At 42.9% G+C, this 12,793-nt stretch overlaps 1 protein-coding gene across 1 annotated transcript in view; it reads left to right on the forward strand.

The window, feature by feature from the left end:
- The window catches only part of GRB10 (growth factor receptor-bound protein 10), a 28,051-nt gene that overhangs the window by 5,029 nt on the left and 10,229 nt on the right, over positions 1–12,793 (forward strand). Inside the window, exons 3-7 of the mRNA XM_010160167.1 lie at positions 1,897–2,012; positions 4,929–5,003; positions 7,963–8,100; positions 8,725–8,835; positions 10,141–10,239. Of these exons, the coding sequence (XP_010158469.1) occupies positions 1,897–2,012; positions 4,929–5,003; positions 7,963–8,100; positions 8,725–8,835; positions 10,141–10,239 (539 nt within the window). The remainder of the gene's footprint in view (positions 1–1,896; positions 2,013–4,928; positions 5,004–7,962; positions 8,101–8,724; positions 8,836–10,140; positions 10,240–12,793) is intronic.

A 12,793-nucleotide genomic window follows, 5' to 3' on the forward strand; every position in this document is an offset into this window, starting at 1 on the left:
GGTCTTGTTTTGGTAAAGGAATACATCTAGGTCAGTTGCCTAAAGCATCTAAGAAACAGCTACTGAGTATATTTACACAGAGTAGCCATCAAAATACAAAACAGATGGACAAATGTTCATCTGTATGTCATTTCCTCAGGACAGAGTGTGCTGGATGTGGTTTGTCCCTGCACTTAGGGAAGCAATCTTCAGTGCGTGAGGAAGGCAAAGACCACAACTTCGTGCGATCACAGAAGCAGGCAGTAGCAGGACGCGTGGTCTTTCAGGGTTCATACTGTGATGAAGATTCGTATCAACATAATTGCATGTGTTTTGGAGGAAGCATAATTTAAAAAAAACAGACAGGCCCTTCACCCTCATAGGCCCGCCCTCCCCATCACAGTGCGGAGGAGATTTGACTTAACCGTCTGCATAAAACAGTACCAGCAGCAATACATGAAACTTCACCTGTGGAGCCCCCAGATAACGTGGAGGTTTAGGTGCTGAGTGCTGAAGTGGTGCAAAATGACCTTCATTAACTGCTACCAACAGCAGTATTGCCAAGTACATTAGCTGAAGAACTGCTCCTTAACAGTGGTGAACTAAGAACCAGCTCTTTATTTGAGAGCAGCCCAGTGTGGAATATCTTCAGTGTTAACCCCTTGAAACACAATCTGTAGCAAAGCTGGACGTTGCAGATGCCTGGTCAGTGCTGAAGTCATCAATGAGCTGGTGATGACTAACAGTTTAAATGGAGGTGAAAAGGGCAATGGCATCATTTATAGATAGGTTAAATTTTCAATCACTTAACATTTATCTGTTCAGTTGAATAAATCAAGTGACATTCAAGAGCTTGCTGTGTTTTGAGATACCAATGAGTGTTTGCTCTCTGTCCTGAAAACACCCCAAGAGAACTTGGGTGGCAGCCTGGCATTTCTAACCATGGGAATGCGAGGATGCAGGAACACGAAGTGGCGAAGGGGCTCTCTGAACTCCTTTGGCAAGCAAGTCCCACGTGTTTTGGATAGAGCTTTGCAAAAGTTATTTTTTTGTTTGACCTCATTTTTTTTCCTATTATCTAGGGGATGAAAATACTGACTATTAAGACTTTTGAAAAATACCTAAATATTTTCTCGGAAACTTTTGAAGTTTGCCAAGATAATGAGTTAATTAAGTAGGGCACACTTAGCCCAGTTGCCTTCTTTTGAGTTACTGCTCTCAGTGAATGGGATTTGTTAAGCTATCTGTTCAGGCTTTGATGTGCCATTCTTTTGACCAGAGAAGTGGTGGTTATGGGGAGTTACCTTGTAACCAAATCTAGAGCAGAAAATTGCCCTGTCATGTGTACAAAACATTTGTCTCTGTCAGTATTCCTGTAAAGTAGATCCTGTGACCTCTTTCATAATAAACCCCATTGTCTGGCATCTACAATAAAGGCCTGAAGTTCACCTTGAAATGAACTGGGTTTATAGAGTGTGATCAAATAGGACACTGTATTTCTGTGGTAGTTCAGGACCTAACGGTGGCCTTTCCGCAACTTTTTTCTCCTTAAGCTTGTCCACCTTGCCAGTTCCAGAGCATATAGCAAGCACCAAAAGAAGAGGTTTGTGTGTGTTATTTAAGCTACTGCATACAAGAGATCTTACGTTCTTTTCTTTCTCAAAAGTCTGTGCTTATGAAGCCCTGATGTACAAAATCTTTGAAGAACACTGTCATCTAACATTAAACTTTGTCATTCTTACGCCCTATTTCCTTTAAATGCCTCCTGGTAGTATGGTTTGAAACCTATAAAATGTTCTGTTAATTTCATAAAAGGTAACAGAATTCTACTGGGTTGTTTTACTTCTGTTTCTTGGAAGCTGGTCTAGCTGCTTCTGCTGGTCAGCCGTGTGTTAACATCATGTTCTTTTTTCACAGAGAGGTGTTTGGAAGATCATGAGCTCATAGTTCAAGTTGAGTCCACAATGGGAAGTGAAAGTAAATTTTTGTTCAGGAAGAATTACGCAAAATACGAATTTTTCAAAAATCCCATGGTGAGTCCTGTTGCTTAGTTGTTTACACTACAGAGAGAGGGATGGATTGTAATAACATTGCTGGGCTCTGTTATGTCTTGAACGTCTATTAAAAAAAAACCAAAAAAACCAAAAAAAACCCCAACAAACAACAAAACCAACAAACAGAATTCTTTCCAAAGAAATTTTAACCGATGTTTAAATTCCTTGTACTCTTCTCCCAGCCTAAAAACCTCAAGTGTTTTCAAGTTACCATATGTACTTGTTTCAAAATGCCTATTGTTATGTTGGAGAGTGACCAAGACAGGGAAATCTTTGTTGGTTTAAGAAAAACGATCAAAAGTGCAATTTACTCATTATCTTCAAAGTTTCTTGATTCGAAGCAAATTGATCACGTAGCGTGCAGTATCCAAACCTTCACATTTCTGACAGTAATTGTCGTGGTTTAGCCCCAGTAAGCAACCAAGTACCACACAGCCCCTTGCTCACCTACCCCCTAAAACCAGCACAGGAGTAATTAAAAAAAACCCCTTCTGGATGAACCCTTGAAGCACTTACTACATACAGAGGATTTCCAGTCAATCCTTACGCGTGTTGAACAGCGTTGGACACCTGTGGCTGTGCTTTACCAGTGTGCTCTGTCTTTACTGATCATAGTAATTCGCCCTCTCTCTGTTCTTCTGTATATCCATCCTTGAAAAGTATTATATGCCATAGCTATACTTATTCCTGGATTTGTAAGATCCTTTCAGTGTTGCAGTTTTATAACTGTTTGCCGTGTAACTGCTTATTGGGAGATCATTTTCCATGTTCTGTCAAAACAATTAGGTTGTAAGGGACTGTGGGTATTGACATGAACTGATGTCAGCTGGTGCAACCCGTCTAGATAGCTGAAGGAAGGATAATCCAGGAAGGATGGTATAGGTGAGAAATGATTTGGAGTCGGTCAGATGTTTGTGGGACCAGAAGAAAAAAAGATAAGCGAGGTCACATGAAGACTCATTGCTGGAGTTACTGCAGATGAGAAATTCATTCCTTTCCTCACAGACGCTGGTGCACGGTTGCCGCATCCCCGCACGTGTGCTTGCACGTACATCTGTCATCTGCTAGTGCTGCGCCTTGACTTACTGCGTGACACGTTTCTGTGCACGCAGTGTTTGTCATTTTTAGCTTCTGTTGATCTCCCATCTGATAACCTATGAACATCTGAACGTTGTACAGAAATTTTGGTCTCATAGGAGCTAGCGCATTGGTTTCATGTGGTACGCTTTAATTAATAACAGAGCATGGGAGTAAAACCCAGAATGCTTGGCATTCAGTCCCAGGCTCCTGCAACCAGCGGATAAATCATTCTTTTGGTGTAAGAATGCGAAGGCTCCCTATCCGTTGCGTTAGCTGTTGCCATATGGCACTGTTTCTACTCAAGAGAGGCTGGTAAATGTTAGCTTTCGTAATTTATTGTGCAGGTTACCTGGCAGAAGGGTGATTCCTCTTCAGCCCTTCTCTTTATGCCTTGAAGACTGGAATTTATATTGCCTGAAGAGTGACAAGTCTTCTAAACTGGAAATGTTTTCATTGTGATTCATCTTGTTACAATCAGTCATTGTTTTATTTCAGACATTTCTGCACGTCTTCATGCTTCAGATAATGTTTAAAAACTTGAAGGATGAGTTGTGTAATTGCCATGTGTAGTAAATTCAGTGTACCAGACTACATAGGCGTTTTTAAACACTGCAAATGAAAAGGTGAATGGGAGGGGAAAAAATGGAAGTCAAGTCATCGATGTAGCAGTCAGAAAACTGCCTGACCTTTGCCACGTGCAGATTCAGCATGAGTGAGATGCTCTGCCGGATGCCCGAAATCAGAAGGCTCTGTAGAAGCACCTGTTTGTGTGTTGCACAATATTTACTTCTGTGATTGCGGGATGGGGGAAAGGAGGTAGATGTCTGCTTTGAGACTAGTCAGATCTAGTGCGTGAAGCAGGGCCTGCTGCACGGACCCTAATTACTGCACGTGTGTCCTTGCTCAGGTTTCACTGTTTCATTTCATGGAATGTATGCTGACCTTGCCTATCAAGAGAAGACTCTGGGCTCTGTTATGTTGCCATAGGGGTAGATTTTGCGAAGGGTTTTTCTCTGGACGGATTGAAGGGTTTCAAGCCCTGAGCGTAAGCTGGCTGTTGAACAACCAAATGAAAGCATCGACAGTCACACATGAGCTCCTACTCATAACTAAGGTCTGCGGATGGCAGTTCATGTGGATCCTTCTGAGGGAGTCAGCGGATTTTAGGGTCAAGCAGATACAGCACTGAAGAACTGTGTTTTGGATAGAAAGAGGGTGCTGTCAAAGGTAAAGTACGTACTGGAGATCCTGCAGCATCCCAGCCTGAGACTTCGTTTAAGGCATTTGCATCCAGCTTACCCCTGTGAGGGTAGAGAAAACTCATTATTCCTCCTGCACTGCATCTTCCGCATGGCAAGTGGCGTTGCAGAGAGTTTGTTCTCTGAACAGCCTTTCTAGATGGGCAAGGAAGCCCAGAAATTTGGTGGCAGAACATGCAATAAGCAAGGAGTCACTGAGTACCCAACCTTACAGGTCCGTTCATCCTGTCCTTCCCTAGAAAGTAGAGGCTGTCAGAGATCCCTGGGAGCCCTCAGTAGAAGAGGAAGTGAAGCGATGGGGAAATGCACTTATAAAATACTGCATATCGGGTATTTTAAAAATCCACATTCAGTCTGCATGGGTGTTTGGTGAGCAGAAGGAAGGGAAGAATTACACTTGAAAGCCCTAATATGACTTGGTGTGTCAGGGGATCTCCAAATTGATTTAGGAGTGGTAGTTGCAAAAAATTAAGGACTGGGAGAAAATTCCACTTGTTCTATGTAAAAGTGTTCAAATATGACGTGACTTCCAACTGTCTTCTCTTTTTGTGTCTAGAATTTCTTCCCAGAGCAGATGGTTGCCTGGTGCCAGCAAACAAATGGCAGTATCCCACAGTCACAACTTTTGCAGGTACTGTGAGTTATCTTTACGGACAAATAGTTTTGGAGCTGGGCAGGGGGAGAGGTGGAGAGGAAGTTAAAACCACAAGTATTCATAGTTTTGTTCCACACTCATTTGTTCCATTAATATTCAGCTTACTCTGTTGGTACCTGGTTTGGCCACCTACTGTTGTTCCTAAAACTCTCAGCAGATCTATTTCTATAAAAAACAAATACACCTTATAAAAAGCAGAACAGAAGTACTCTTCTGTACTCCATGTCATAGCATAGGGGAAAGTGTAAAAATGTGTGTGTGCATTAAAGGATGGGCTTGAGATGGTGAGAGGTTTTGCTTTTGATGTCCCAAGTCTGTGGCTGGCAAGAATTCACAATAAGGACCAACTTGCCCATGGTTCAGCCAACTAGCTGCTCTTTTATATTAAAAAAATGAATTCCCTAAGAAGTAGGTTCAAGTAAGTTACAGAAAATTGCATGTAGTATTTGCCAAGTAATCCCATTTAGAGCTCCCCAGTTAAATTTCAGGGATGCGTACCTTAGGCATACGTGTTGGTAGAGTTGTGTAATCTGCATGGCAGTGACACGGGCACTGAGTTCGTAGTGAAGTTTTGATGTCACTGTAGAGTTTCTTGTCATGAAGGAACTGTGGTGGTGGCACAGCTGGTTGGCCTCTAGGGATGGTGCTGGAGGGTGGGCTACCTCTCTGAACAGTAGCAGCTCATTCACTTAAACCTCTGACTGTAAGCACTCGGATCTAACCCCGTAGTCTAAATCCTTTTCACTTTAGTTGTTTTCTCAAACGGGGGGCATTCAACTCATGAGGCCAAATTAAAACACAGTTTATTAAGGGTGCTATATTCAGAATATTAGACCGTGATGCCTGGAAGACAGTACCACGAATAACAGGCATATTATAAAGAACACGTACACATAAATAACTGATTTTAGCTTCATTTCTGTCATTTTGCATGTTTGTAAATATGCACTGACTCTCTGTTTAAATACAAGTTTCCACCAACTTGTGAACCAGTGCACTCCTTTTGTCCCGTAACCACTTCAAAATCCCTTAAATACTAGCTCCGGGTTCACTGAGCGGAGCTTAAAACGTTAGTATCCACTCTCAGCTGGGAAACGAAACAAAAATCAAACCAATTTCGGGAATTAAAAATGAAAGTCACGTGCAGTGAGGTTGCAGTTGAGAACCAAAACTGGCGTGAACAGACATTGCCCCAGCCTGGTAGGAACAGACCCTTTTCCTGTGGTGAAAGAGAACTGAGTTTGCCTGTTAGCCTGAGCAGCGAGAGTCCCTAAAAAAGCAAGATACTCTGGAAGATGGAAAAGTTTTGAACCCAGACTAACTCAAGCAGTAGGGAAGGGAAAACCCTACGACCTTGTGGGATACAAGAATTTGCTTGTGGAAGGCTCAGTTAGGTACAGCCCTGGAGAAACATAAGTCATGGGGTTAACGATGCGAGAGGGTCGGGGAAAGAGGTTGGGTACGTTCTCTTTGGTTTGTTGTTTAATCTTCTTAAGGAAGATTAAAAACAGTTCTTCCTTCAAGTTTTTATATTAAATACCCCTTTCCTTTTAAAACACACTTTCATCATTTCAGTGACAGTTGTAATTTGTTGAAGGTAAACTTCCCGCAGTCTCGTCGTTAAGTGTGTTGCATCTGAGGCTGCCTCAAACATGGAGCAAGTGCACTGGTTTTAATTGCACACGAAATAGGGAAGAGTATTAAACACCATCTCACGATATCATATACTGCATTAAGTGGTAGTATTTTTAGTAGCATTAAAACCAGCGGGATGTGTTTTCCCTCGTGTCAGCCTGGCTCAGATATGCATAAAAGCTTGCATCATAGTTTGCTTCGGTTCATCTAGCTGGACAGAGAGAATATATTTTCCTTTTGGGGTTTCCCTTTCACAGCTGAGAAGTGGATTCATAGTGCAAGTAGCACGAAAATTGACAGTTTGTTTCCATTTTCTTAGCTGAGATGGGGAGGAGGGCTGGAAAAAAACCCTAGTTTTTAATGCAATTAAGAATGCTGGCACAGGGCACTGATTTTTGGTTTTTGTTTCCTGTGGGCATTGTCCACCAAATAACACCAAAATACACCAAATAACACCAGAACACAACTTTGAAGAATTGCAGTGTCATCTAGGCCAACCAGGTTTATGCATTTTTCTTCCTATTGTTGAATTTATTAGTTTGGCATTTGACTCACTGAGCAAGCCCTCTGTCATTTAAAAATCTGGCACATTGTAATAAGGGAGCAATCCATCAATTCGCTAACCATAGCTAATACTTCCCTCCTTTTGATGTATCGCAAATCAAATGATACCATATGTGGTGCCTCTAATTATATCAAGAACTTAAATACTTCTCGATCTTGAAGTGTGGTATAATTGCTGACACTTGACTGCTCTACGTTTCATTTGGAGTTAAATGTTCTGGTCTCTGTCATACCTCTTGTCTTGGGACAGGTGCATGTACTTTGTAAGACTTTAATGTGGGAAATCCTGAAAGCGGCTGTTCCCATTCTACAACTTCGGGATAAAGTTGCAGATTTTGGCCAACGTTTCCCAGTTAGACTAGTTGCCAGAGTTGTTGTGACGAGATATTCTTTTCTCTTAAGAATTAATAAGCATAATTTGTGTCCCTTCAGGACAAGTGCAAGAATGGGGATACGGAGAAGTGGTTAGCCTCCCAGAGACTTAAGTATTGACAGAGAAACCAGGAAAATGCCAGTGCCAGTAGGAGTTAGCCGGGTAGATGCAACGGGAGAGGCAGGAATACCCATTTTGGTCGTAAATCAGTTCAAACATCTAGGTCAGCTTAAGCATAATGTGAAACTGCACCCCAAGTCAGGAAAGGGATTTGCCGTTTGCTTCTCTGTTCTGCAAATACAGTGACAATTTTATGATCCATCCGTAGGACACAGTTCTCATTTAGGCTTTCCTCTCCAACAGAACTTTTTAAACTCCAGTAGCTGCCCTGAAATTCAAGGTTTCTTGCATGTGAAAGAGCTGGGTAGGAAATCATGGAAGAAGTTGTACGTGTGTTTGAGGAGATCAGGACTTTATTGTTCGACAAAAGGAACTTCAAAGGTAAGATTAAACAAGAAGTTGCACAGTACTAGCATGCGAATGCATTCTCTGCTTTTGCAGTGGGTACTTTTTGCTGGTTTTTCAGTACCTGCACACAGTGTTCCCTTTTTTAATCACACAGAAAAGGATAAGCAAGCCATGATCAAAGGACAATCAAGCCCTGGGCACTCAGTGATGAAAATAGCTACATAGCATTGTTGTATAATAAACCCAAACTAAATGGACAATGTAATTGTGGCTACTGAAGTCGTGCTAACAGGGTTAGCAAAGGAAATTGTGCTCTGCAAGCACATGGTTCATGAATTTAGCTGAAATGATACCTTAAAAAATGTTTTATGTTCTATAACTGCCAGACTTCTCAGGAGCAGTGTAATAGGCTACGCTGGTTTTAATGTGATGTGTTTGAATTAAGTATTTTGCCAGCTTCTTGTCTAAAGCATCTTCTGCTAGTAGGCGGATATTTAAAAAATGACGTGCTGTGTCCACTCGGAGCTGCCGCCTGAGAGGAGCGCAGTGTTCATGCAGTGCCCTCTGTTGGAGGCTGGTCTTGGGAGACTGCAAAGTTTGCAGCAGGGTCTTCCGAAATCTTACACTTACCTGTGATAAAACACGTTATTTCCTCAGGAGCCAAGACATTTGCAATTGCTGGCTGACCTGGAAGACAGCAATATCTTCTCGTTGATAGCAGGCAAGAAGTTGTACAATGCACCTGCGGAGTATGGATTTTGTATAAAGGTATTTCTTCTCATTAATCTCTTCCGACGTTCAAGGCGGTGTTGGTAGCTCAGAGTCCTCCCCAGCTAAGTGGGATTTGTATGTAAAACTCCTCAAGCAGTTCTGTCATGAGGACTTGATCTTTAACGCCTTTGATTTGGCAGGCATGTCCTGTGAATCTTGACATCGTTTTATGTGACACTTTTAACACTTTATCTGGTGCTGCTTTGGCTTGGGAAATTTCTGTGCAAGCTCAGCGCAGCGCTGGAGCGTGGTGCGCCTCTGAGATGGCCTGGCTTCGCCTCGCAGATGGAATTTGTACTATAATAGAATAGGAAAGTTTCTCTGGACAGTGAGCACCAGAACTGTATCGCAACCAAGGACCAAGCTCGGGTCGAGTTTAATTGTACCATTATTTTGGGCCAGAGGTTTGCATTTATTTAAAGACAGTGACCGTCTTGGAAAATGGAAATAAGAACAAAGAGTGGCCTTTGAGGATGTTAAAAACTGTTGTGCTGATGGACAGGTTTGAGAGTATTGCAAAGCTCCATGTAATTTTCTGAGAAGAAAATAAGGCTGGGAGCTGGTTTTATTGACAGCAGTGAAGCCGTCTCTTTCCTAGCAGCTGTTCCAGACCTAGCCAAACACAGGTTTGCTTCAGCGAGGAGAGACCATCTGCAGGAGAGATCCTGAAGTGATGGAAATAGACTTTCAGTAACCTTCAGTTACGGAAACTTTGGTCCTTCTTGTCAAAATGGGGGCTCATAAAATTTCTCACAGTTCTTAAAAAACCCAACAGCTTGGTTGTGGTTCTAGCGTGGCCTGAGTACCTTGTTCCTATGAACTTTAAATTGAAAGCGGGGAGATTTAGATTAGGTATCAGGAAGAAATTCTGCATGGAGAGGGTGATGAAGCACTGGAACAGGTTGCCCAGAGAAGCTGTGGATGCCCCATCCCTGGCTGTCTTCAAGGCCAGGCTGGATGAGGCTTGGAGCAACCTGGTCTAGTGGAAGGTGTCCCTGCCCATGGCAGGGGGTTGGAACTAGATGGTCTTTAAGGTCCCTTCCAACCCAAACCATTCTGTGATTCTATGAACTCCCAGAACCGCAGGGTATTTCAGAATAGAGGCTGACATTCATCTTACTGGACCCAGCTGAGAAAGTGATTTCTTTCAAAGCATGCTCAGCCTCTCCTGAGCTTTAATTCAGGGTGGTTTGAGCTTTTTCTGGCCAGTTCTTAGACTGATACTGTACCTGCCTTTACTCTGCAGTAAACTTGCAGTGATGTTGGTTTTCTAGTAGCTGACTTCCCTCTAATACTTTATAGCCCAACAGAGTCAGAAATGAAACGAAGGAACTGAGGTTGTTGTGTGCTGAAGACGAGCAAAGCAGGACATGCTGGATGACTGCCTTTCGACTCCTCAAGGTACCTAATGTCTTCTCTGTAAATAAAGCTACACTTAGGGTTAAGTTGCATTTGATATTTTGTTAATGAGAAAATACCTACATGTTCTTAAACATCATCTGCCTCCAGAACAATAGAGCTGGGAGCAAAATGCCAGGTAGATCTGTCCCTCCTAAGCTTTTAAGCACAGGACTGAGCTCAATTCTTTCCACATATGACTCGAGAGTAATTTTAGTTTTGGAGCCAAATTTATGATATGTGAATGAATCAAAAAAACTGCTCAACAAGGTATTTGCAAGTTATCATAAAGCTAAAGAAAATGTTTGGATAATGGTAAGTGGTTATCTTAACTAGAAGTGCTATTTAGGGTCTTTGCAATTTTTTCAGTTTTCTGAAGGTTCTATTAAAAAAGTAACAAAAATAAACAACCCTGTCTCTGGGTGGAAGTTATTCATATCTGAAAGCAAATAAGGAGATTTCTTGATAATGTGGTAGGAGGCTTCACAGGTTTTTTTTAAGCAAAATAAGCATGGAAGGAGCTGAGGAGAAAGTTGACTATTTAGCGCTCTTTGAAGCAGAGAACTTCCTGTTCTCCGTAGGGAAATGTGCAGAGGTTTGGGGTTGTTTTTAAATCTTTCACTGAAGATGCTTCCTTGGAAACTGCCGTGTTCTCTGTCCTTTACTGCATCCTCCCTTGTATTAAAGGGAATATATGCATGTATTAAAAAAATACAATAAACATGCAGTTACCCTACTCTAATATTCTGTCAGAGGGTAACATACAACATGTGATAAAAGAGAGGCATGCACAAAGTGGTACTGCAGGGCCTGATACCACGTATGTGTCCACCCACGCAGGATGGAGAACCTTAAGCTCAGGCAACTTTGGCTCTCTCTGCAGCAAATGGGTAATTTCAGATTTGGAAACAAGGGCACGGCTGTTCCCTACAGCCGCTGAGGTCAGCATGCCAGCATCCTGCTGGTGGCTGCTGCGTGCCAAGCTGCGCCCAAAATGGGACGTGTAACCCAGGGGCACTGCGAGCACTTGGTCTCTTTGTCCTGGACCAGGAGAGTTGCCGTTCCTGCCCGAGTAGCAGCCCACATCCCCGAAGCCTTCGCACCCTCCTCTGCCAAAATGCCCTTTTCCCCACCAGCGTTTCACACGCACCTGCTGAAGAGAGCTGTTCCTGCAGTGTGCGTCCAAGGAGCTGAAAGGGAGTGGGTACACCAGAAACAGTACGAGGTGTGACCGCTGCCCAGTCCACCTGTGGCATTGACTAGGAGAAGCCAGAGGGATTCCTGTTGCTGCATCAGCATTGTTCATTCCTCCCCTCCCTTTCAAAAAAGTTTCTGTCATGTGTTTATCCTCAAGACATGACGAATGTTGGCTACAATTACCTGTTCCTCTCCCCGTGCAGACTGTTCAACCTGCAAAACCCTGTAAGCATAGGGAAAGGAAAGCAGACTCCTAGGCCTGCCGGTATGAAAATGCAGTGCCTGTTCTCCATCTACATTAAGTGGTCACCTTCCAAACCAGAGCACTTCTCTTTGAATGCTCTCCAAATATTATCTCATTTGTTAATTGTCAGGGATTGTGTGTCACACTACAGATGCAGAAGGTGTCCCTGCCCATGGCAGGGGGCTTGGAACTAGATGGTCTTTAAGGTCCCTTCCAACCCAAACCATTCTGCGATTCTATGGTATTCCTGATTTAAGTTGTTACAAAAGCAGGTGCACTAGCCATAATATGGGCCAGGATGCAGGGGGCAATCCCAGTTACAAGATGCATATTTGATTTCTGTGGAGCTGATACCTCTGTTAGCTGTCATAATCCACTCTCCAGTTACGTGATTTGACTTGACTCGTGTTTAACACACACTAACAATTATGGTAAGAGTTTAGTCCCCAGGCAATTCCAAGCTCTTCTTCTCAGCTGTCCTTTACTTTCCTTGTTTTGCATTGTGGGGAAGGTGCTCAAACAGAGGATCAGGTAGTTGCAGTGAATTGTGCCTCGAAGATACTGCTTGTTCTGAAGAAATTAGTTCTGCTGGTGAAGAATTAGCTATTCTTGCCAAACACGGAGACGTGCACCTTGCTGTGACTGTTCAGAGGAATCTTCCTTTGTAGCGCGGCCTGGGGCAGCAGTGGTGCTGTATGGCAGTAGTTGCTGTGTACTGGCATCGTACATTCAGCCTTAGGCAGTTAACACTAGGGAGGAAAAAAGGGTTTGTTTTTAAGGAATACTGAAAGATGATTAAATAGTCAGGGAAAATTAGGGCTGTGCACCAATGCCGTGCTCCTGACCCTCCTTTTTATTTCCTTACTGATTTAGCTTTCCACAGTCATACATTACCCTGTTTACAGAATTAAATATACCACTTCGTTTAGAACATTCAGCAGTCAGTGCTGTGATACCTCATTGCTGTGCCTCTAGGGAAGGCACTGAGTAGGTGTTTTCCTACCGTCTCAGGTACCGGTGGTGCTAAAATTTATCATCTTCAATGAGAAGCATGACTGGAATTCAGTCCTCTTATTTTTTAATAAGGATGAGGACAGTACCAAAAGTGTTATTTCC

Source organism: Eurypyga helias, unplaced genomic scaffold (assembly GCF_000690775.1).
Source record: "Eurypyga helias isolate BGI_N326 unplaced genomic scaffold, ASM69077v1 scaffold6791, whole genome shotgun sequence".
Classification (NCBI taxonomy): Eukaryota; Metazoa; Chordata; class Aves; order Eurypygiformes; family Eurypygidae; genus Eurypyga; species Eurypyga helias.